The sequence below is a fragment of the Lepeophtheirus salmonis genome, chromosome 6 (genome assembly GCF_016086655.4).
Source record: "Lepeophtheirus salmonis chromosome 6, UVic_Lsal_1.4, whole genome shotgun sequence".
Classification (NCBI taxonomy): domain Eukaryota; kingdom Metazoa; phylum Arthropoda; class Copepoda; order Siphonostomatoida; family Caligidae; genus Lepeophtheirus; species Lepeophtheirus salmonis.
The window spans coordinates 33,013,118-33,037,465 of record NC_052136.2 but is presented as its reverse complement, the minus strand read 5'-3'; the positions used below and the strand labels follow the sequence as shown (position 1 = coordinate 33,037,465).

Sequence of the window (24,348 nt, the reverse complement as noted above, 5' to 3'; positions counted from 1 at the left end):
AATACGATTGCATATTTTATTCTATTTAAATGAAAGTATGAAAGTAAGTATTGTTGATATTTATGTCATATAGGTAAATTAATGAGTGTTCTTTTGCAGCAAAATATTTTTATATTCATTAATGATCATTTTATAAACACAACATAGAAGTGTCTGGTTCGAATCTAGTGTTTTAACGTGATTCTAAGCACCAATGGCCCTTTATTATATGCTATAATACATCTTGGCCCACGGATTTTATACATGAGTTCTTGTGGCCTGGGGCAGATTAAATCCTTCGGCACTGCTTCCTTGAGCATCAAGGAACACTTCTAATTCCAAAATACACCCTGCATACAGGTTGCTTAGGGAAGTGATGGATCAAAAGCCCCTTGAAACTCTACCATCGCCGTGTTTCTGATCACTGAGAACTTTTTCTAATATTCTATGAGGTACCCTCGCCCAGGGGTTGTGTACAATCTATCCCTTAAAATCGGATATGTATAATACTTCATTAGTCCAATAAATGATAACGAATACAAGTATCATACAAACCTATTATATTTTTAAGCATATAAATTTCTATTTAACATCATACATCAAAAAAACATTGCACAAAAAAGTACAAAGTACTTGCGTAGAGGTAGATAGTACACAACCTGTAGGCCGGAGATGTGTCATAGTACATTAGAAGAGGTCCTTGATGCTTAGGAATACGACAGGGGTAGAGTTTAAACTACCTTGAGGTCCGGCACTTCACCAGTACAACCTAAGTGCCGGGTGTATTTTTGGATATTAGAAGGGTTTCTTGATGTTCAGGGAAGTGGCGGCTGAAGAATTTAACCTACCTTGAGCTCAGGAGCTCATCTTCTCAAACTGTAGTTCGGGGCGTGTTATAGCGTATTATAATAGGGTCACAAATGCTTAGAAAGGCGGCCGTGGTGGAGTTTAAACTGATTTGGGGATCAGCGCTTCAGCTGTACAGCCTGTGCGCTGAGGATATGAAATGGGGTATTTCATGGCTAGTTTCTTCATCGTCCAATAATTTTATCGTCCGAATATAATATAATATAAATTGCAACGAAATTGCACAGGATAATAATGTCTTACCATGAAATTGCTCAAGGAACAAAGACTCGAACAACACTCAATAATTTACCTATATGACATATATAGCATTTGAACAATAACTATTATCATAATATCCCTTTAAATTGAATTAAAATATGCAATCGTACATATATACTATAGATTTAATATAATTTTTCGGTCAAATGGTCCTTTGGCGAAATGTCCTTCGGCAAATTTTTATTCGACACAAATGTTTGGCTAAAGGTCCGCTCACGGTTATTTACATAGTTTAGGCAATCAATTATAATATATTTAGATTTTTTTCTAACAGAATAAATAGTTATCTGTTTAATAAAATAATAATAATAATGTATTTGGAATGTGGATTAAGAAAAATAAATTGTACCAGAGTTTTTCCTTATCAGAATACTTCATAGGCCTGAAAATATTTTATCTAAGAATACTATAATTTGTATATTGTATGATTAAGTTCTTTTGATGGGAATATAATGATTACATGTCCCTATTGGAAAAACAGTCATTTGCAAAAGTGAAAGAACAACTCTGATATTTCACCTAATTCGATAATATTCGTGTTTTTATTTCTAGAGGGTTCTCCTATTCATAGCAGTAGTTGATTTTCTCCCATCAAAATTATATCACAGGGAGCTGATAGTAACAAGGGTCTTAATACATAGAGTTGTATAAAATATGACCTACACGTATGTAAAAATAAGATAAAATTAATAATGAACCTGGTAATCCTGACAATTTGGGTGGAGAGCAGCTTAGCTGTTATATCGTTAATATTAGATTAGATCCAAGCAGCTGTGACAGGAAGGAAACGCACACAAATCCCAATTGTCATATAGCAAGGACATATGTAGAGAGGAATTACTCGGATGTCGATCCTCAATTCTACTCTGAGTCCACCAAGGAGTCTTCGCACGCAAGAGTTATTACCATACATGGAAATAATAATGTAATGAAAGAGGGCATGGCTTTTGATTGTTGCTACCTGAATATAATTTTCATTTTTTAATATACTGACGGATAAGATTATTTCCCTCTATGATGATTACTTTATACTTAAGTGATCCCTTCAAAAAAATTATAAAATAATGATAGCAGGTTTCATCCTTTTCAGGTTGCAGCCTGCAAAAAGTAACTCCCGCTTTTTAGGACATATTTTATACAGTACTACATATATACTACCATAGAAATTTAGACACATAAAACAAACCCGCATTAAAAAAGTACATTATAAAATTTAGGTTACTCGTTTTTTTTTTCCTTTTTTTCAATCAATCACTCCTTTTATATTCCTCATCATTGATACTACAGATATGTGTAAGTAAATTGGGACCTTTTTTAATAGGCCATAACTTCCGAAATTGTAATTTTAGAGAAAAAAATTTTAGGTACAAAAGTTATACCTCCATCGGTGGACAAAAGGATTATTCGATGTGTCCGCCGTTGGTGGTGATAGCCTTGTCGAGGTAGGCCCGGAAGGAGGAGCAGGCCGAGACGACGTGTACTGGATCTATCTTGGTCCAGTATTTCACGATCGATTTCTTGAGGTCGGCCAAACTATTGCGGGCCTCGAGCAGACTTCCATCTCTAACTCCAACTAAAAGAAGTAGTCCACAGGGTTCAAATCGGGAGGGTTAGAGGGCCAAGTCTGCAGCACCAGAAGTCGACGTTTTCCTCCTTGAACAAGTCGAGGGTCTTCTTGGCCTAGTGAGCGGGGCTGATTTCTACTGGAAGGTGAACCCGTTACTCCCATCATTGGCTTTCATCCACATGATGATTTGGTCATTCAGCACCTTGCAGTGGTGTCAATACTTGTCAGGGTCGACCCACTCTTTTTGTTTGAAGAAGATGGGTGGTATCACCTTCCTTTGGACCCGATGATCCCCCAACATCATTATCGAGACCGGAAACTCGGCTGTGTAGACCATGGTAACTAAGAAGCGGTATTTTTGGCTGTTGTATACCATATTTCCGGTCCACTTCTTCTCGTTGCTGACGAAAGTTACAGGAAGACACTTATCCTTGAGGAGGTTCAATAATTTGCGACTTCCTTCATCTTCAACGTCAAGATGTGCCTCTTCAAGAGCTTGTAGAGGGTCAACTTCAGGCCAGTCTTTGCCACCCTCTGGACTGTTTGCTTGCTGATACAGCGGTCTTTTGTGAGCACGGTCATCGGGTTCTCTGGGTTTGAGGCTCGCCAGAAACATTGGATTCCTATTCTTCTCGCTTCTTGCCTTGTGGGATTTCTACTTGTCGTAGATCCTGTAGACCATCCACCATGGGTACGATATTGTCTTGACGATCACAGGAGGCTTGTGTCCCGCACGAATCAATTCGACAACGGCCGACCTTTTTCCTTGCTCCATGTTTGTTTCTGTACCTATTTGAACGAAACTTTTTTAATTAAACTAGACACTCAACTTCACATTTCTTGTAAAAAAATCCTGTAAAATTACAATTTTCTAAGTTACAGCACTTTGAAAAATGTCCCAACTTACCTGCACATCCTTGTACATACAAATGAAAGCTTTTTAATAGCTCTAAAACTTGTTATTGGAGTACTTAAATACAACATCTATTTTTTTTACCTACCCAGGAAAGATGATACCTTAATTTTTTCTAATTATTAGACTAAACATGACTTATGATGATTGTTTTTTAACTTTTATTGTACTATTTAAAAATAAAACCCTTCTAAAGAAAATAACTTACTATGTCGATCTATATATAATTTGATGATTTTTAAACTCAAAGTGTAAAAAATATCCTTTTAATGAATATTATCTCGTATTTTACCAGGTGGATAGAGTTTTTTTCCTACATTTAATATATGACAATTCAAGAATAAAATTAAAATATTTCGACAATCAGGCAACAGAGCTGTTGACTACAATTAACAAATAATGGTCCCTTTTGTTTTCTTTGAATTTTTTGCACAAATGATATTTTTTTAATCAAAGTTAAATTAAATCACTTGGTGTTGTGACTACTTTGAAGCAAATATTTTTGAGATTGGTTGACTATGAGCGGAATTATGTCACGCTGAAGTTCGATAATCTATCGAAAACGGGTCAAAATTTGAGGATAGCCCTCATTTCAGACATAGTATTTTTTTGTAAAAATAAATACCGTTACCAAAAATGATCAAAATCAGTGATGACAATGTCATAAATTTCCAATAAGTGTGTACACTTGACGTGGAATGTAAGCAAGTTTTAAACCAAGTCACGAAAGGAAGACCCATGAGCAATACTTGTCCAAATATGTTGGCTAGCCGATAGCATTCTTTGCCCACTAAGTTGTATATACTTTAATTTTCATGGTAAAAAAAAACCAGTTGTGCCTCGATAAAATAAAGCTCATGTCTAATACAGTGTAAAGGGTCCGTTCGGATCTGTAGACAAAAATATTTTAGTAAATTTCCGTTACCCGAACTTTCAGATCTAGATCTGAAAGCAAAATTTAACGGGTACTTTGCTCGAATTTGATGAATATTTTACCCAAAGTTCAGTCATAAGTCAAATAGAATCTGGATTAAACTTACATTTTACTGATTACTTATAGCCAAATAATAAATCCCCAAATGTTTTATTACATTTGACACGTCATTACGTTTATTTTATCTTGGAACCTCCAAAAATAAACAGAAAAAAGGAACAAAATCAGTTATTAGTTAGGAAATTATTCCGACTATGGAAGAATCAATGCAATATTTATTAATTAATAGAAGAATATTGTTTACAGCTTAATAAGAACTAAGTTGTATCCAACCAATCAACAGTTTTGATTACTGCTCAACTGATTAAAGGAAAAGGAGAAGAAACATCGACACCTGACAGTCAAATAAACTCAACAGGGTTGGTAACCAAAACGCGTACTGTTAATTGATATTAATTTTCTCATTCATAGAAGAAGGTTTAGTGATTATTTTTGAAATTATGTTTCAGCCATCCTTTGTGCATAAACAAACTATAACGAACATTTCGTCATAATGAGTGAGCAAGAAGCCAAAAAGCAGTACATGTCAGATCTCCTAGATACCGAACTCGAGGTGGCCCTGACAATTTGAAGAATGTTTTGAAGGAGATCAGCTACAATCAGCTGTGACGAGGGAGAAGGAAATAATCAAAGACATTATCAAGAACTACTCCGATAACGATCCCCAATTCTACTCAGTTCAACAAGGACTTACAATTATAGCTAGTATCGTATCGGTCCCAATTTATTCGGTCCAGTCCAGTCTCAAAACCGGTCCTTAGGACCGTCGTTCCTAAAGATTATCCTGTTGTCTTTCCTTTAATTTTCCATAAATATTTGATCTATACGTTCTAATATTTATATACTTTATTATAACTAGGCAACAAAAGGTATTAATATTAGACAATTTGGAAAGAGCTTTATCGCACAATATAGGCTTTTCCTAAAAAGTATACGGTCGTCGGTCATTACATGTTTCTAGAAATAATTCATTCATGACCCATTCATTTCAACCGCTATACCCTAACTATTTTTTTTTTTTTTTTTTTTTTTTTGATCTATGAGAAAATATTAAAATTGTCATCAGCAAGATGTTACTTTCCTCACTTAAAGGAGTTTACCTTTTCATTGTATCAAGAGATGTTGACAACGTTTTATAAAGAGGTAAAGCAAGATTGGAGGTGGAATATTTTGAGCCACTGAGGGTATTTGTAGCTTCATGAAACGGCTTAATAAAATATCCACCCTTTTTTAGAAATTATAAAATATTTTACTCTAATTTATAGTGAAAAGCAATTAGAGGCCCACACATCTTAATATTAAGTAATTTTATCATTTATTCATAAAGTACACGCAAATGTTGAATCAGGTTTTGAATATAATTGAATCTATTTAGGAAAGGAAGCCCTCTCCTCAGGGATTAAATAATGATGACAACTGCAAAGGAAAATAAAATTGTAAAATGATGAAAGTCGTGTTTATTTTTTTTAATTGGTTATTTGAAAAATGAATTTTTCTTCAAGAGGGTGCCAAACAAAAAAAAAAATGTTGGACGAGTGATAAGAGGTTTGGTCCCATCAAACCATTTAAACATGAAGAGTTTCATAATAATGACGTCATATATTGACGACAACATAATAATTGATCGTTATTGTATATCAAAATTTCGAAACAGTCGACAGTTTTTAACTAGTTGAGAAATCCATGCCTAGCCTAGGCACATGCAAGCTTAATAGAAATACAAGGTTATACCATCATGTAATTGGGCTCGCTAGAATTTTCCATTTACAGCAACCCACCGACTTTCTGACAAGACAGGCAGATATGACATCATAAAATATAACAGCAGTACTCTAACAGTAACAGCCAATGAGGGCAATATTATTGGTATAACCTTGTATTTCTATTAACTTTGGACACATGGAATAATCACGCATAGCTCGTTTTATTTAATTTCCCCTCTGGAAGGAATTGAGTAAAAATGAGGGTTTTTTTTTTTCATTACCCCCTTCTTTTCAACCAATATCTTCTTTTATATTCCCTTCATATGGGAATTCCGCGTCATTATTCCAGGTCTCTATAATTCAATGACTCAGGATACTATTAATATACAAAAATATGAGAGAGAAACACAAATCATGATCATCTAGGTATAGTAATATAGTTGGCCTAGTAATAGAGGGACAAAAAAGGATAAACGCTCGTATCCGGTATCACACAACATTGTAGTGATGGTTCTCACGTAGAACTTAAATGACTAAATCAGTGATTCCCAACCGGGGTCTAAACAGAGTGATCCGTGAGGTTATCAATAAATGTTATAAAAAATAATCCTAGATCCAAATATTAGGGCAAAATTACTTGCTCCCCACCTCCATCGATAAAAATTACATCTAGGGACTCTGCAGTATTGAAAAGGTTAGGAAGCACTGGACTAAACTAATAATTTATTAATATATGTAAGTATAGTATTAGCATGTTTAGTGCTGTGTCATTCAACACAATTTCTTCTTCTCTTAACTAGTGTTAGTACTGACAGACCGAAGGACCGGTCCTAAGACTCGACCGAAAAAAAGGACTGAAACAACACTAATCATGTAAGTAACAAAATATTATTTTTAAGGAGAACAAAGCAAACTTGAATAATAAAGAGTTGGATGGACCTAGGTCCTTGAGTTGTATTTTTTCGATAAATAGCAGGTACACTTATCAATCATCAAATGGCGAATGGAATGTTTATTTTCCTCAAAATGGAAGAAACAATTCGAAATTACGAAGTAAGTGCTGTGTTGGTCCAATGGGAGAAAAAATATATTTATACACACGCACACACAATACTGGTCAATAGTTATTATTATGAGCTAGGAGGGAGAAGCTTAGTTATGAGTAGAGATGTGAAAAAGTTCGAAATGACAGAGAGCATGAAAGCAAGATAATGTTTAAAAACAGTTATACTGGTAAGATATTGACTATAGTTCTCCTTGCCAACCCAAGACCATCTTGTACCACAAGACATGATAGTAAATTTTGAATAATAGTATCTTGGTATTTTTGGATATTCAAAACCTGCGGTAAAAGATGTCTTTCATATTTGGTTAATGGAGCGTTTTTACATGACGTCACAATAAATGCACAACACAATCTAACAGGAGAAAATACAAAACTTAAGAACATCTAATTATCTATTACACCAGGACTAACCATAGCTACTACATTAAGTAGATTCCCTCTAGTTTGGTAATGACGTCAGTGAAAATCCTCAATGTGTTTGAATCTTTATAATAGGAAGAAATAATAAATAAGAAAAGAACATCTAGAGTTGTGAATAATGTCGAAATCCCGATCAACGAAAAAAAACCACACCAGATACTTATTTAACAGGAATACATAGCTTTCTCTGTTTGTTAATGTACTTTTGCCGGGATTTCCACCTTTTTCATATCTCCACATATCTTTCCAAATTACCAACATACATTTCCTTTCTAAATTTACGCCTACCGGGAGTTTCGCATCCCTGCTATTTACGATCCGTTTTGATTATTATTAATCAATCGATCAACGCGTTGTCAAGCAACGAACGATGATGTGCCAACAGGTGGTGATGAATAGATATATGAAAAGTGTCGAAATCCATTTAAGCGAATTTAAAAAGAAGTGTGTGTTTGTGACTTGGAAGATATGAAATTGTTCTTATTAATTATACCTTCCTATTTTGAGTGGCCTCGTCTTCTTTTGAAGTACCAGTACTTTTTAACGCATTACCTCAGGCCAGATTTTTACGCCTTCCGGGATTTGAACATTTTTCACAGATCTAGTGAATATGTTCGTTTCATACGAAGTTGTTATGAATATAACTGATTGAGTAATAAAATAATTTTGCACATAAAATATGTATTCTAACAAGTACAAGGCATTCTGAGAACAACACATGGAAAAATAATTCTACAAATTAATCATGCAGCAGCAAATTTTAAATAGATACAAGCGTCAGGTTTTTTTTTAAATATATATGCATATATATAAATCTCTAAAATCTTGTTTCTTGTTATAAAAAGGAGTCATTATTTTTTTTTTTAAATACCATGAGTTACTGCTATGGCGTACATCATACATTGGATTGCATATAGATGTGAAAGACAGTCTAACGAAAATACTAATATGTAATCATTAGAAGACGCATGATCAGTTTGGAAATTTTGAAAATTGGGGTTTTTGTATCTTTTGTTTCAAAAATCAATATAATTGGATTATTATAATAAAAATAAAAAACACTTAACAATTTGGGGAATTTCATGCAATGTAAAGAAAGTATATACATTTTTTTTTTTAATGACGAATAAAAATAGAAAAAATCATTTTTAGAAATAAGTTTTTTTATATGTAATTTTTAAGTTTTTTGTAATTTTTTTGTGTGTTTTTGGGAGGTTTTTTAAAAGCGTTTTTTGGATGCATGATTTGTGCTTTATAATGATACATAAAATAGAATAATAAGTAATAATATGTACATCTGATATTTTAAGAATTATAAATTTTAATATTACAATCATCACAATAGATGGTATAAGAGGTTGGTGAGGAGTAAAGCGTGGTTGTCTTTGTCGTTGGTGTAGGATGGTTTTGAGTTGTTTCTAACTAAGTAGCGAAGGATCACAGTCCACACATTAAAGTAATTTGATAATAATCATATTGAAAACTTATTAATATAGTAATTATATAATATACACATCCAGAGATATATTTTGTCTTTTGAAAAAATTACTATTATACTAATCATATCCCTCTTGCAAGATTGAATACTAATAAAGGATTGAAATGGTAGGCTAAATATAACAGTGTTGAGACACGGTCCGAGAGAGACTTTTATTTCCAGTTCGGTCTATGTGATATTTTTTATAGACGGATATCTGGATGCAAACCGTAATAAGACGATGGATGGACCAACGTCATTTCTCCCCCTCCCCCCAATATATTTTCTAAAAACTACGGTCTAGAAAATAATTACATTAAGTAACGAATTTTTCTTATACATCGTAGACTTTATAATAATAATAAATAAAAAAACCTGTGGCCGAATAAGTTAAAATCATAACGGTTTCAGACGGAGCACCCTCCTTTTCCCAACACTATTAACTACTCAAATACCCTTACCCATCAAAATACCATTTTAACTATAAAATAAAGAGTTTATTTGTAGAATATTGCGGACTTCAGTGGAAACAGATATTTTGTCCTAATTAGACTCCCTAATAATTCCTTAAAACTTGAGTAATTCTCTCTTCCCCACATTAAGTATTATATTCTTAGTTGAGAGTACTATGAAGGGTAAGGCTAATTGAGTAATTATTCCAGAAAGCTAATGAAGAGCACAAATTGTCTGATGACATCCATTTAAGCAACTTCCCCCATGCTTATTTCTAAAATATGCTTTATGTAACTTGTATGTAGAAAAAGCCCTTCTCGATTTTCAATAAACCCATTCAATTAGTGAGAGATAGATAAGTAATTGATACATATAATTATATACATTTAATGATATATCTTAAAGGATAAGTGGAATATTTTGATGTCATCTACATATAAATATACATTGAATTTAATAATATATCACAACCTCAAACTGAGGAAGGTAATAATACTATTATTAAGAAAAATAACAGAAAAAGTAATTTAAATACAGTATAAAAATATTCTTTCATATTTTATAATATTAATAATACGTTAATTATATACAGAGAGAGTCACATTAATTAGCGAATATGATAATGTAATTGAACAAATGCTTTTTTTTTTTCAATATTTATATATAAAGAGAGAAGAATAAGTCAACCGGGCACTTATATATTGCAAGGCAATTTGAGCTAGGCCGCCTCTCGACGGCCCCTGACAACTTTTGAAAATGATAAGTATGACATTGTTATTATTAGAGAATAATAATAATTAATTTGGGAAATCATCAAAAAAAATACTGAGAAAATAATTATTGTAGTTTTTTGATAGTATTATATCAAAGAAAATGGGAAATAATTTAATCATCACACACTTGGCAATTGGAATTGATTTAGTACTTTAGTTTGTTTTTCTTCGTTTGACAATATTTTTCTTTGTAGTAAGGTTAATTGGGTCGTGATAAGGGAGACTTTTGGCACTTTCAAGTCCTCGTTTTTTGCGTATCTTACAATGTGAAGTAGATCAATTAGAAAAAAAAAAAAAAAATTAAACAGCCTTTCATGAAATCACGATTTTGTTTGTTTTTGAGAGGAAAAAAAAATGGAAATATTAAGACAATAATATGAGGGATGTGGGGTTGGATCCAAGTAATAACATAATATTAAACATTAATTTATATATATAATGTATATATCACACAAAAACGAAAAACATAAAATCTTTGGTTTCGTCACTTCGACACGACAATAATCCAAAATCGATTGCATCACACTAATAATAACTTGGATGTATTTTTGTTGATTGGACTCCGAGGAGGAGAATAATAAGAATAATATGGTTGGGGGTATTTGTGAGTTGATCTTCTTATTCTTCTTGAATGAGGCGAGAGAGATCATTGAACAATAGCATATTATCACAAGAAGTTAAAAGACCGTGATGGTATGTATCAGAGTAATCGTTTTTCTATTTCTTCCTATAATAATTATTCACTTACAAAAAGTGAATCCACTCTTTACATCACAATAGAACTTGTTGTTTCTTCATCTAGGTAGAGCTGGATATTATACTATATTTTAAGAGGAAGAAAGCCACGAAAAAAGGAGTAATAATATTGTAAGGGCGGTGTTGTATTGTAGTTGGTGTTATTATGAGCTAGTAGGTCTTACCAGACAACATCGAGTTATTATTTAACTAATTATAATAATTAAAAAACAATATTTGAATATTACATATTATGATCATTATAAATTAAAAACGGACAATATTGGCTCTGTTAAGGATCATTACTTTTGCTATGAAGAATTTCATTCGTAGATTACCAAGACTTTCCTCGACGACAAAAAAAAAAAGGCACTCGAGATATTATTGATTAATTAGTTGTAATTATAAGAATTACTAATATACACTATCCTCCAAAATAACACACACAAAAAATAAGAGAATGAAATTGCAAGGGATAAGATATAAACAGATTATGTAAATGATTTTGGTTTTGTTGAATTGTTTTCCTTGCAAATTTGAAAGACTCATGATTGATTAATTATTCTCATACATCTTAGGAACACAGAAACGCACACTCTACAGCATAATAATAAGCTAATTTAAGTATTAATTATAACACAGAGAAGACCAATAACATTTAGTCACTAAACTGCAAGTCGGCTACTGTTGACACAACATTGACACTACTAGATCCATGTCTGAGCGCAACATTATTGAGGGGAGAAGAAAACAAGCCTAATTTGTTATGACGGATATTACTACTACAAAACGAGTTAGTTAATTAAGAGTTATTTATTTATTAATTATTAGAGTCGCAAATATAATTATTACTAGACCTAAGATTTAAAAAAGAAAAGCTAACACTCTCTGTTCTTGGACAATTGACTTCTTTTTTTTTTCTTGCTAATAAATGTCTTATTTGCATTTAATTGCTACTGTTGATTAATTAATAAAAGAAAAGAGGCGGTAGGGGAACAATGGGATGATACTGAGAGAGAAAAATAAATTAATTGAATAAATTAAGTGCATACAGTATAATCACAGATTCATATATATCAAAGTTGAGGAATTTTCTTTTCGTGGTTTTGTATTTTTATTAAATATCTTTAAATAATATTGAGATACGAGAACATTGATACTGATCTCACGTTTTATGAAGGAGTTAAGTAGTTGGTTTTTTTGCTCTTACAATAATAAAATTTGGTAACTATTTTGGAAAATTGATTTTTTTATGTGAAGGATGAATGAGAGGGGCAAAATTAAAGGAAATTTACAAATAGAGAGAGATAATAATGTGAACAAATTTGTACTGTATATTTTATTGTATCGTAATTATCCAAGGGGATTCGATATAAAACGAAGACGAATGCATCGATAAAGAAAGGGGAGGGGGAATGAGAAAAAGTAATAATGTACGAAGTACATTATAACTCAAAAATTGATGATCTGACTGACTAGGATGATGATGCCTTACTAATTATATATTATTTTTTTTTGTTAACCACAACGAGTTGTCAACAGAACAGGAGCCAATATTGTCTTTCAAACCATGCATAAAGAATGTTCATATACAGAAGAATATATAGTATTATATTATGTACTAAAAAAAATATTTGATATAATCGTATTTATAATTAAATATATATGTATATAAATTATTAATTTTTTTTTTTTTTGTTAATTTTTAAAAAGTAGATTTTTTGCTTGCATTGCCGACTATGAAAATAACAGTTTGAAGTATTATGATTTAAAGCGCTTGTACGTACATACTCATTTGATATTGAATCATGCAAAAAGTTGAAATTAAATATATGTCTAAGCACTTGACAAAAAAAAAAAAAAAACAACAACAGCAGTTGAGATAACAATTAACTTTTTTTTGCTGAAATACCAAGGAAGAGGATACAATGATTATTTGACAAAGAATGTTCTTGAAATATTATAATAATAATTTATGCTTCAATTAAAATGTGTACAAAATTAATTTAAGTGACATATTTCGTTATGTATATTATTTAGAGATGACACCAAAAAAACTCGATATTATGTTATTGAAAATGACTTTTTCTAATATATATATATATATCACGACGGTATCTTACTGGATACAAAATTTTACTCTGTATTTTTGGTCAGTTGTATAATTTTCTTCTTCTTATCCGTATATTGAACAATTGGTGTGGCCAATTCAAATCGCACTTGTTGTTAAGTTGTGAACGATTATCAAAAAATTATCACTAGGGAAAACTGCTACGAGTTGATTTTGAACCAATTTCTTTTAGGAGGGAAATTTGCAAAATACAATAAAGGTAGCGACGTGATATATATAAATAAGAAGCATTATATGATGAACAAAAAAACATAGAAATAGTATTATTTAAGATAACTTTGATGATAAGGGCTGGTGGTTTTTTGGTGGAGGGTTGGAAAGAGATGAAAAATTATATTGTTATGGGTTGAAAGGGGAATTGCAGGTGTCGAAAGAACTTCAATTTTGTCTCCCCATTAAAATCAAAAATACAAAAGAAAGAACATAGTAAAACTATATCATCATTGTATTATGAATACAATTATTGAATTGATATGATCTGAAGTTTCCTTTTCCTCTTCGATCAACACAAGTATAATTTATTTTACTTTTTTTTAAAAGTCTACTTGATTTTTTTTTTTTTTTGTTTTTTAATTACTTTTTTTTTTTTTTTTTTTTTTTTTTTTTTTTTTTTTTGCCAATTTGACAGGGGAGTTGAATATCACAATCACAATATCGTGTAAGGGGGGTTGGTAAATCATTATTTATTTTCTTACGTAGAGATTTAGTAACTATTAAACCTTTATATAGTAAGCAGTTAGTGCCTTTTTGTTTTCATTCTCTCACATACTACGTTGATGAGATGAATAAGAAATAAACAAAAAACATAATCTATCATCTCTCCGAAGAAATTTTTTTCAAAAATATCTTGAAAAGTTCACAGCTCATATTTTAAAAAATATACAGGGTTTATTGAAGGTATTTTTTTTTTTTTTTTTTTTTGATATGTCTTAATTTTTTCCATTTTGTAATAACTTTTATTATTATGATCAAGCAACTAATATTGAATCACAAGAAGGTTGTTTTAAAAATGAAATACACACCTAACCCGACGACACAACAACAGAGACAACAAAAATTAATTAAACTCATTGACAAGATATTGTTCTACATTTAAAATATTTTTTCTTTAAATCATTCATAGGATTAAACTGATATTATATAATTTTTTGTTTCATTTCTATTTAACAATTTCGCTACGGATGATGAATATATATTCACTACACCAATTAAGTGATTAAAAAGGGTAATGATCAGAGTATAGAAATCGTCCGTAGCGAACGTGCTAACTGAGTTGTTTTTATTGTGATGTAAATGATGATGATGATAAAATAAAGGAGTCGTGTCTTTGCAATTATATTAACTATAATATGCTTACTATAATAATACAAGGTAGAGAGTAAGAAGGATCCTTCTTTTTGAACACACTTTGAAGCCTTACAATGTAAAAATAAAGGCTGGAGGAGGAGAAGGAGTAGACAAAATAATCACAAAAAGACGCAACTTACCAAAAGTTCAAAACGATAATTACAACACAACTACAGTTTTAGTTTGTTGGTTGTTGTTGCATCATCCACTACTCTCTGAATAGGAGAAGGAAAACACAACACAGCTTGAAATAAACAATCATTACACAATTACCAGTCTATCATATCACACAATTTAAAAAAATGAGAATAATATTAATAATGAAATACCCTTAAATCTAAAGAACTAAACCTAACAAATTACATTATTAAAAAGTATAGCTTTTTTTCATAATATATCTATGTATATATATAGAGATATATATGATTGGAATACACGCGCACGAGAGAGATAAATGTGTTGTATTTTGATAGTGTTGTAAAATACACACAATATACAGTGTACGACGGGGGAAAAAAATGACTGAAATGATAATATGAAAACACAGCACATATAAATGGATATTTTTCTATGGACTCAATGACTCAAAATTGCAGCCATTAAAAAAGTGGATCGTGAGTAGTAGTAGTAGTTTGTAGTAGTATGTGATTTGAAAGAATATATATGTATATTTATATTGATCCTACGATAATAAAAAACTTTTTTTTAAAAATATCAATATAAATTTGATCTAAAAAAAATATAAATGACTCAAAAATGATTGTGTGTGGAGATTTTCAAAGTGAAATAAAATAATGATAATAATAATAATAATAAACAAATTGCACCATTTTTAATTAAAAAATAGTCAAAATATATATATATATATATAACCAACAGGTCCCGATCATTATTACTCTAAACGTAGTATCTTATGTATAAATGACCGCAAGCAAGGAATAATAGCCTTCCTACGTGTCTCTCAACTTAATAATTATAATAATAATAGTAATTAAAATATTCACAGCATTTATCAATTGTATATTTTAAAGGGGAGGGGGTAAGGGGTGGTGGTCGTAGTGGTTGTGGCGATAAAGAACATTCGTACATTTTCTTTCTTTACGTGTGAAAGTCATAATAACAATAACAAATTAGAGATAGATTACAAGCGATAAGAGATTTTGTTGTTTGGTCTTTTAAAATAATTATAAATTCTTCTTTTAGTATGTACTCTACGCAAAAAAAAACAATGTATATATCAATACTTATATATGTATATAAGTATCGTCTAATGTATGTATACAAATATATACACACTTAAATATATATATTATTTGTTAAAATAAAAAAGCAAGTACATGAGATGAGGGAAAAAATCAAAAAAAAAAAATAATAATATATATATTCGAATTACTGGGTAAAAAAGCAATAATAGTTGATGTTTTAATAAAAAAATAATGTGCGTGAAGTGTGTGTCAAATTATTAATCAATTAATTCTTGTAGTTGTTTAAATTGTGCTTTTAGCTACCACTACACAATTTAAGGCGTAAGTATATAGGTATATGTAAAAGAAGAGGGTAATCATGAGGAGTGAAAGAAAGAAAGAATGAAAAAAAAAAAAAAAAAAATGAAAAGGGGGAAGCTCATTGCAAAATACCACCATTTTTGACACTTTTATGCTTAGTACGTACATAGGAGGAGGGACTAAGGTGTTGTGATGAGAAAAGTAGCAACATTTGCAGTAGTAGTTCTTCTGGGGCTGCTTACACCGTCCAAAGAACCTTCTCTCCAAGTAAGTTTTTAATTGTTATTAAAATTACATTTCAATATGTATATAAAACTACCAAGAAAAAAAGAGAAAATATGTATAACTCTATATATATGTACTTAATATATGCACACATATATAAAAACAATAATGGGTAAAGAAGCCTCATGTAAGAGGGGGAAAGAGAGATAGATATATATATAGAGAGAGATCACAATATTGTTAAATTCTTCACATACACATATAAAAACTATATGTGCCTTTGTCAGGTCCGCTGCAATAATATCGAGAAAGGAAATTTTGCTATTTACTATACAACATAAAGAGAAAATATGCGTTTGTATATGTTTAATATTCTGTATAATTATTTCAATTGAAGCTTCCTTTGAACTGGTGCGGTAAAGCGCCCTTCCTCACTCACTCCTTTAATATGTATACATTTATATATACCTCAATATATATAAATATATTCTAAGACCATAAGTAATAATAAGTTATGTTTATCACGTTTTTGTATTAATAAGCAGAGTGGGTAAGTCAAATACCGAGGTCTCCAGGAAGAAGGATACGATGTTGATCGTCTGCAGTTGAACCAAGAGGATTTCCCCAGACGGATCCACTCTCCCCGCTAGCCCTTGAAGTAGCAGCAACAGATTTTATGGGTCCCCACATGTCTCCAGTGGAAGAAGTAGATGATGTAGAGCCCCGATTGCCATTATCAGAAGCAGTGGCAGTATTCGAATTATTAGCCCCAGAGTTAGTGCTTCCGCCGTTACCTTGCTGTTGTTGTTGTTGTTGCTGTTGAAGTATATGGGATACTTCGACATCAGTTGCTGAAGTAGCCATGATAGTTGTATTACCCAAAAGGCAATTATTCAAAGCTTTCTGAGCCTAAAAATATTAACATTAATCACATAACATCAAGTTATTAACAGTTGTTGTATATTTACCTTTGCTGCTTCTCGGCTCGAATTGTAATTTACCAATGCAAGATTATGGTTTAGGTAAAGATGAAAGTGTTTAAGTGGGCCATGTTGCAAACATAGTGTTTTCAATGTTGCACCATCAATTTGGGCAGTCAGATTTTTTAGCAAAAGCCAAGTGGGTCCATCCGAATTAGCTGCAGTCCAGTTTTTATCAATACCATTGGATGCTGAAGTGACTAGACCTGGAGGGCCTGAACGACCTGCCTTTCCCCATAAATCTTGTCCCATAGGAGTAAGACTAGAACTTTGAGGCTGTCCCCAGGTTTCTGAAGTTTTTGGTGCATTATTTTCAGATTTATTGCTATAAGTCCAGGTAGGAGTGGTTAGCCCCAAGGTATTATTTTCTACTGAAGACGCAGCTGCAGATACTTTGACATCCATTTGTAAAACCGAGGGAGCAACAGAACCAGGAGTTAGATTAGGGTCATCATCAGGATTTTTAAGACCTGGACCTTTCCAAGGCTTGCCGGGCTCAAATTCAGATATTCCAAAATGATCTAGACCATTGATTGCTCCACTAGAATTAGAAGCAGAGGAAGAAGAAGGGAGTTCCTGTTTTTCAGGCCATCCTCCAGGTGCCGAATTACTCCAAGGTCCATCATCAAGGAGAAGATTCGAAGAAGAAGCAAGCTTTGAGGATCCACCTGGTGCCTTAGTGAAAGAATCTTCTGTTAGTTTCCATTGAGCAAGACGAGATCCATTATTGGACGAAGAATCAATAGGACCATTGTTGAGTCCAAGACCAGCAAACATGTCTTGCATGGTTGACATTCCACTGAGAGTTGCAGGACTATCATGACCTAAGTGAGATGAAGGTGTTTGTTGCTGTTGTTGTTGTTTGAGATAATTGGCTTGTTGAGCCGAAATCTGGTTCTGAAGATTGAGGATCATTTGTTTGGTTTTGGTTATATTGACAAGTAGCGCCCCAGGCATTTGAGGATTTACACTTTTTTGAGAATGAGCTAGCTGCAGAGCTTGCAAATTTTTTATTTGCTGTAAGAGTTGATTTAAAAGAATTAACGTCTGAGGTGCAAGGGGCTGATTCAATATTTGGGGATTCAAGTGCCCAGCTTGAACCGCCATTTGTATTTGTTGAACTAGTATACGGAGTTGTTGAGCTGAAGGAGGCTGTTGATTATTATTAGCTTGAGGTGGATGTCTTGGAGGACCATTGCTGGGCGGAATGGATGATGATCCATTGTTCATTAACTTGTTACTATTGTGGATCATGAAATTGGAAGCATAGCCAGGAGTGTTGGAGTGATCCATAGCATTATTAGAATAGTTGAACATTTGTCCAGGTGGAAAACGTCCTCTCATTGGATCAAAACTACCAGGATCGTTAAATAATCCATCATTACCAACACCACCACGAGTGACACCATTGTTGTAACGAAGTAAGTCCATAGCATCTTCGAGGTTCAAATGTGAACGACGAAGTGCATTTTCAATGTCATTCTTGTCGAAGCCCATCTCAACCAACATCCTAAATTGCTTACTACTCCAAATAAATTCTTTAGTTAAATGACTGCCCCTAGGTTTGATTTGTCCAGACCCCCATCCTGTTGGAGAGGAGTCATTGGTCGTTTCGTCCCAATTAGGACTAACCCGTATCTGACTTTGACGAGGAGGTCCTGCAGGACGATTTTGCCATTGATCTGTACTCCAACCATTATCTCGTTGCTTCATTGGATCGATTACTTCAGGAGTGCCCCACCCAGAAGGCTTCATTGGAGGTTCATCATTCCAACCTGCACTTACTCTATGGCCAATAGGACCCCCCCAAGGCGAAGAATCTTTGACAGGAGGAGCACTGGGCATACTTAAACGGTTGGGAGGACCAGGAGGACAGGCCCGAGTTGGAGTAGGTGTTGGCATATCTTGCCAGTTGGAGTTATTTCCTAAAAATAAAACAAATATTAGAATACTAAAAATATAAAAAATAATACACCTCAAAACAGCTTTAATTTGTTAATATTTTAAATTACTAAAAGTAAGTGCAATTTTATCATGTCCATAAACTTACTTTCATGCCTATCCCCACCAACGGGAGGACCAGGCGGAATTTTGCCCCACAATGAAGTTCCCCCCTCGTCCATTCCTCCGTGAGAAACTGGTCTACGAGAAAGAGTTGGGGAATCTCCATCAGTTGCTCCCCAACCGCCTCCAGCGGCTCGAATGAAATTACTTCCAGGAGCACCATTGTTGGTGGGATTATTTGAAGAGCCCCATTGGTTCATAACTTGACGAATAGGAGGGGCAGAGCCATTCCATCCTGGACCACTATTATCACTTCTACCAGGAGGTTGTTGTTGTCCAGGGTGAGAGGCCATTGGTTGGAGTTGATTTTGGCTCGGATCACGTCGAGGATCATTCCAGTTATTACTTGGACCCCCACCTCCGTTGTTATGCCAGTCGTCCTTAGAAGAACCTGTATTTATAAAGAAAAAAATCAATAGACTACACAGCAGACTTAACTTATAAAGCAATATATTAAACGAATACTTTAAAATATGAATATTCTATTATGAAGAAAATGTAAAGCAACTTACCAAATTGATTTGATGGGCCATTCGGCTGTTGATGATGGTGATGAGTAGGAGGTTGAGGTACTGAGGGATCAGTACCTCTAGGACCTCTCCAAAGTGGATCATTGATATTGTTTCTGGAAGAAGAGGGGACATCATGTGTTTCATCTTCCTCTCCCCAATTTTTGAAATCAGTGGGATTTTGTGGAGTGTGTCCCCAAGGATTAGAGGGTTGAGGCTTAGGTGCAGGAGGTTGGCCAGAAAGATTAACTTTCCAAATTTCAGTACCATCATTACGTCGGCCATTATGAGTACTAAAGGTATTGTTGGAATCCTTGGTTTGGAGAGAATCTCCAGAGAAAGCTCCGATAACAGATGTATCCCATGAGGTATCTTGTTTGACGAAAGACCCACCCCATCCATCTTGAGAAAATAGAGCTTCCCTGACAGAGTTGAGTTGCTCTAATTGTTGCTTGGTGGTTGATGGACAACCATTACCATTATTGGAAGCAGCAGACGTTGCGGATGAGGAGGAAGCGGGTGGTATCACGGATGAAGCATCACTAGGCGGTAAACCTTTTCCTGCAGCAGCAGCCCAGGAGGTTCCTCCACCTGGAGGACTTGAGCTAGGATTGGGGCCAATAACGGCATTACTTTTGGAATTATCATCTGAAATGTAAGGATATACAAGAAAAATGTAGATATGCGACTGGAGGAGGTTTTACCTGAACTCATTTGAGAAGTTGAGGGATTGGGATTACCCCAAGTGACAGAGGCAATAGGATTGGGTGCAGAAGGAGCTGTTCCCCATCCACCCGTTGCTCCAGTGGCTGTTCCAGGCGGAGGTCCCCAGCCCGAGGTTCCATTGGAAAGAGAGTTGTCCCCTCCACCAAGAAGCCCTATCCGGAGTCCCCCCCAGGAAGAGCCTCTTGTAATGGAATGCAAGTAGGATGCACAATCCCTCATTCCAACACAACCCTTGGACGGAATCCACACTTGCTTTCTCCGATCTTTCCCTTTTGCATTGGCTGCATTTGCTGCATTGGCTGCATTAAGGTGCATGACTGACATGGAGGATTCATTTGGAACATTTCTAGTAACATAGGTTGCACAAGTAGAAGAACAAGAATTTGTATTTGTCAAGGTAAGTGTAGTTTTCAAAGTATTCAGAGTTTGCTGGTCCTGAGATGTTGTGGAGGCGCTGCTCGGGAAAACAACCAGTCGTGGGCAATTCCTATTCCTCGTCCTCTCCTCAAGAGACTCTTCCAACCAAGTCAAGCTCCTCTCTTGCTCCGGTGCACATTCTCTAGCCTCATCATGCACAAGGAACGCCTCTCCTTCCAGAGGGGTCCTCATTGCCAGCGGCGCCGTCAATTCTATCACAGATAATCTAGCTTCTTTATCACAAGAACAACTAGGAAGGCTGCAACTACTCAAGCAAGTAGTCCTTGTCGTCGTCGTGGCGGGTGTCGAACAATCACTCTTCTCATCCCTCAGCCTTGAGCCCTTGTCACCGGGCCCAAGGTACTCCAGACCCATTTCTTTCTGAAAAGCAGGAGAAACACACATTTTAGGCATCGCGATTCAGTTCTACTCTCCAAAAGGAGATATTCTAGAGGTCAATGGATTTTAAATCAGGGAAGGAAATCTAAAGGAGTACCATTCCAATTTCTCGGATCTAATGAATTTGTCAAATATGGCGACGCTTCTCTTTTTACTTCACTAATAAATTCATTCCTCTCTTTCTTTCTTTCTTTCCTTCCTTCCTTCTTTTCTCTTTCTTCTTCGTTTCCCTTCTTTCTCTATCTCTCTCTACATCTACCCCTACCTCTATCTACCTCTGTCTCTCCCTCTCTCTATCTCTCTTTCCCTTTAACTCACATCGAGCTGCACCAGTGCGGGAGGGGAGAGAAGAAAAGAAGAGAAAAGAAGAAGGCGAATTCAAAAAGAAATAATATAAGAGAAATAAAAAGAAGAGAAGTGGAATTCCAAGTTCTTAATAGAGCTCCCTTTCCCTTCTCTTCCCCCCCCCACCTCTCTCCTTCTCTTTCTTTTTCCTGTAAGCTTGGAAGAGAGAGAGAGAGAGACGCTTAATTCTGCCATACCGGCAGAATTTACTTTTCCTCAACTCTAGACCAGCCAACTAGAGAACCAAACACACTCACTCACTCGCCTACCGGATCCTACACTTCAACCTCATCCAAAGAAACGGAGATAAAACAGATATATATATAGAGAGAGAAGGACAGAGAGAGGGAGAGAGAGAACAAAAAAGGAGATGTGATTGGATAAAACTTATATTTAAGAAGATAACAGCCAATGTATGCTTGATCCAGACAATAAGAGGGGGATTTCAAGGAAAAGAGATTTGAATCCTTTTAACTACTACTACTTCTCAAGAGTAAAAAAACCCAGATTATATTTAAGAGGTTTCTCAATCTCTTCTTCAATTGGTAACTACTAAGTAAGAGCCCTTTGAGCTCAATACTAGGGGCATTGTAGTGGTAGGGACTTCAGTAAGTAGGGAGCCCCTCAAAAGAAGCTAAAACTACCATTAGAAAATGACCGCTTCCCTCAAAATGGTAGGTAGGGGAGACGGGAATGGACGGAGTCGAGAAAGGAAAGAGATTGGAATGGAAGGGAAATAAATTATAAAATATATATACGGAAATGACTTACTGTACTCTGGATTTCTTGTGTCATTCCTCTTGGATCACAAGACCAAAGGATTTCTTCCTTTCTTTGTTTATTTATTTTTATTTTTGTAATTTACTATAAAATGTTTTTTTAGAATAAGAGACTTTCTTGGAAAACGGGAGGTCCTCCAAGATGAAGTATGAGGAAGGGAGGGAGCTATGTGAGACAGCCCAGTCTACAGTTGGAGTACCACAGCCCTTAGCCTTATTTCCTTTCTCCCGGCGGGCCAACAACCGCTTTAGAAACATACACAGCCCTTACATTATATATATTATTATTAAAATAATAATATAAAATATCCAAACTTCACAAAAAACATATAGAATTCAACGTAAAAAGAAAAGGAAATCTCTCCTCGAGAGAGTAAGTTTTTTTATATTTAGGATGGTGTTGAATCTACTACTATTACTTTAACTTAGAAGAAGAGAGATCTAACTTATTATTCAAATAATCTCCCAACAAGTTATATTCTGATTTACATATATGATACACATCTCTGATGCAAACTTATAGTGATCAATCGAGAAGGAGTCGTCGTCGTACACTCACAGATTTAATTCTTCGCATAATATAAATAAGATTTGAATAAAATAAATAATGATATTATTCTGCTTATAATTATATTTATTCTTTGTACGCCACTTGAAGTTATTATTAAAGAAGGCCGGAGCGAAAGTCAGGATGATCCTCTAGAAGTAAAATACGTATATTACTTTATTAAGTGTATTTATTTATAATACCAAATGATATGTGCAGAATAGACATTAGTAAATATAACAAAGTACTATATTCGTGTCTTTGTAAATCGAACTCCCACTTTTCCTTTTAACTAGTTGTATGATGAAATATGACATTACAGTACAAAGTTGAACAGCATTTTTATTTGTTTCTATAAGACAATTAGTTCAACATTATAGAGAGACGAAAATGCTCTCTTCTTTCAGCTGGTGGTGTGTTCTTTTTGGATGAGTTATCATTATTTCAAAAATATTACCCCAGCTAGACCAGTGGTTTCCAAGTAGGAGTCCTTAATGCATCCCCTAGGGTTCCATGATGCCATAAAATTCCAGACTCAAATATAGGGGCAAAACTAGCTCTCTATGGAGTACAATAAAAAAGGAGCAAAGAAATTTTGCGACATTCAAAGATATTTTTTTTTTTCGATAACTCAAATATAAAAAAATTATTTTAAAAAAAAATCTTTTAAATTACATATTCTATTATAGTGATACTTGACTACCGCATTACGAATTAGTTTTTTTTTCGTATAAAATCTGGTTTTCGATTTGAAATTTTTGAGTATGAAAAAAAACAAAAATCAATAATTGATATAAAAGTAAATTTAATTTTTGCAATTTTTTATATTGGTTTTTAATATGTGCTTATATTTGGTAGTTGATCGGCAAATTATGAGAAAATACATTTTAAAAGTTAAAAAACTTGCATATTTTAAGGATTTGTTTGAAAATAACAAACTTCTCTGTTTCTCAATTGTTATTGCGTCAAAGGAATTTATTTGAAGCATACATAAATAGGGTTTTATTTACAAAAGAGTATTTGGTTCTAGAGTAAAGCTGTAATATTGATTGGAATTATTTAAAAAAAAGTTATAATATAGACCCAAATATTAGTGGGTAACCATTGGAATTTTATATATCATTACTTTTATGTGGATAGTCATTATTTGTTTTTTCATACTCAAA

General features: G+C 33.7%; 1 protein-coding gene across 2 annotated transcripts; it reads right to left on the bottom strand.

Annotated features, from left to right (window-relative positions):
• Positions 1–8,434: 8,434 nt before the first annotated feature.
• On the bottom strand, positions 8,435–23,181 carry gw (trinucleotide repeat containing adaptor protein gawky). Of its 2 annotated transcripts, none has more exons than XM_071889204.1 (7): positions 22,628–23,181; positions 20,674–21,493; positions 19,973–20,617; positions 19,447–19,851; positions 17,385–19,321; positions 16,980–17,325; positions 8,435–15,368 (listed from the first exon to the last, which is right to left on the bottom strand). In XM_071889204.1, the coding sequence occupies exons 1-7, from the start codon at positions 22,649–22,651 to the stop codon at positions 15,358–15,360; spliced, it is 4,188 nt and encodes a 1,395-aa protein (XP_071745305.1). In that variant the 5' UTR covers positions 22,652–23,181; the 3' UTR covers positions 8,435–15,357. The 2 variants fall into 2 exon arrangements, with proteins under 2 accessions (XP_071745305.1, XP_071745306.1); XM_071889205.1 differs by lacking the exon at positions 22,628–23,181 and adding an exon at positions 21,609–21,946.
• Positions 23,182–24,348: the final 1,167 nt, after the last annotated feature.

Excerpts from the sequence above, each read along its gene's own strand:
- gw (XM_071889204.1), bottom strand. The coding sequence starts at position 22,651 with ATGACACAAGAAATCCAGAGTACA. Across the intron at positions 20,618-20,673 it reads AACTTCTCAAATGAGTTCAG|ATGATAATTCCAAAAGTAAT; the intron begins GTAAAACCTCCT and ends CTTACATTTCAG. Across the intron at positions 19,852-19,972 it reads TGGCCCATCAAATCAATTTG|GTTCTTCTAAGGACGACTGG; the intron begins GTAAGTTGCTTT and ends TTATAAATACAG.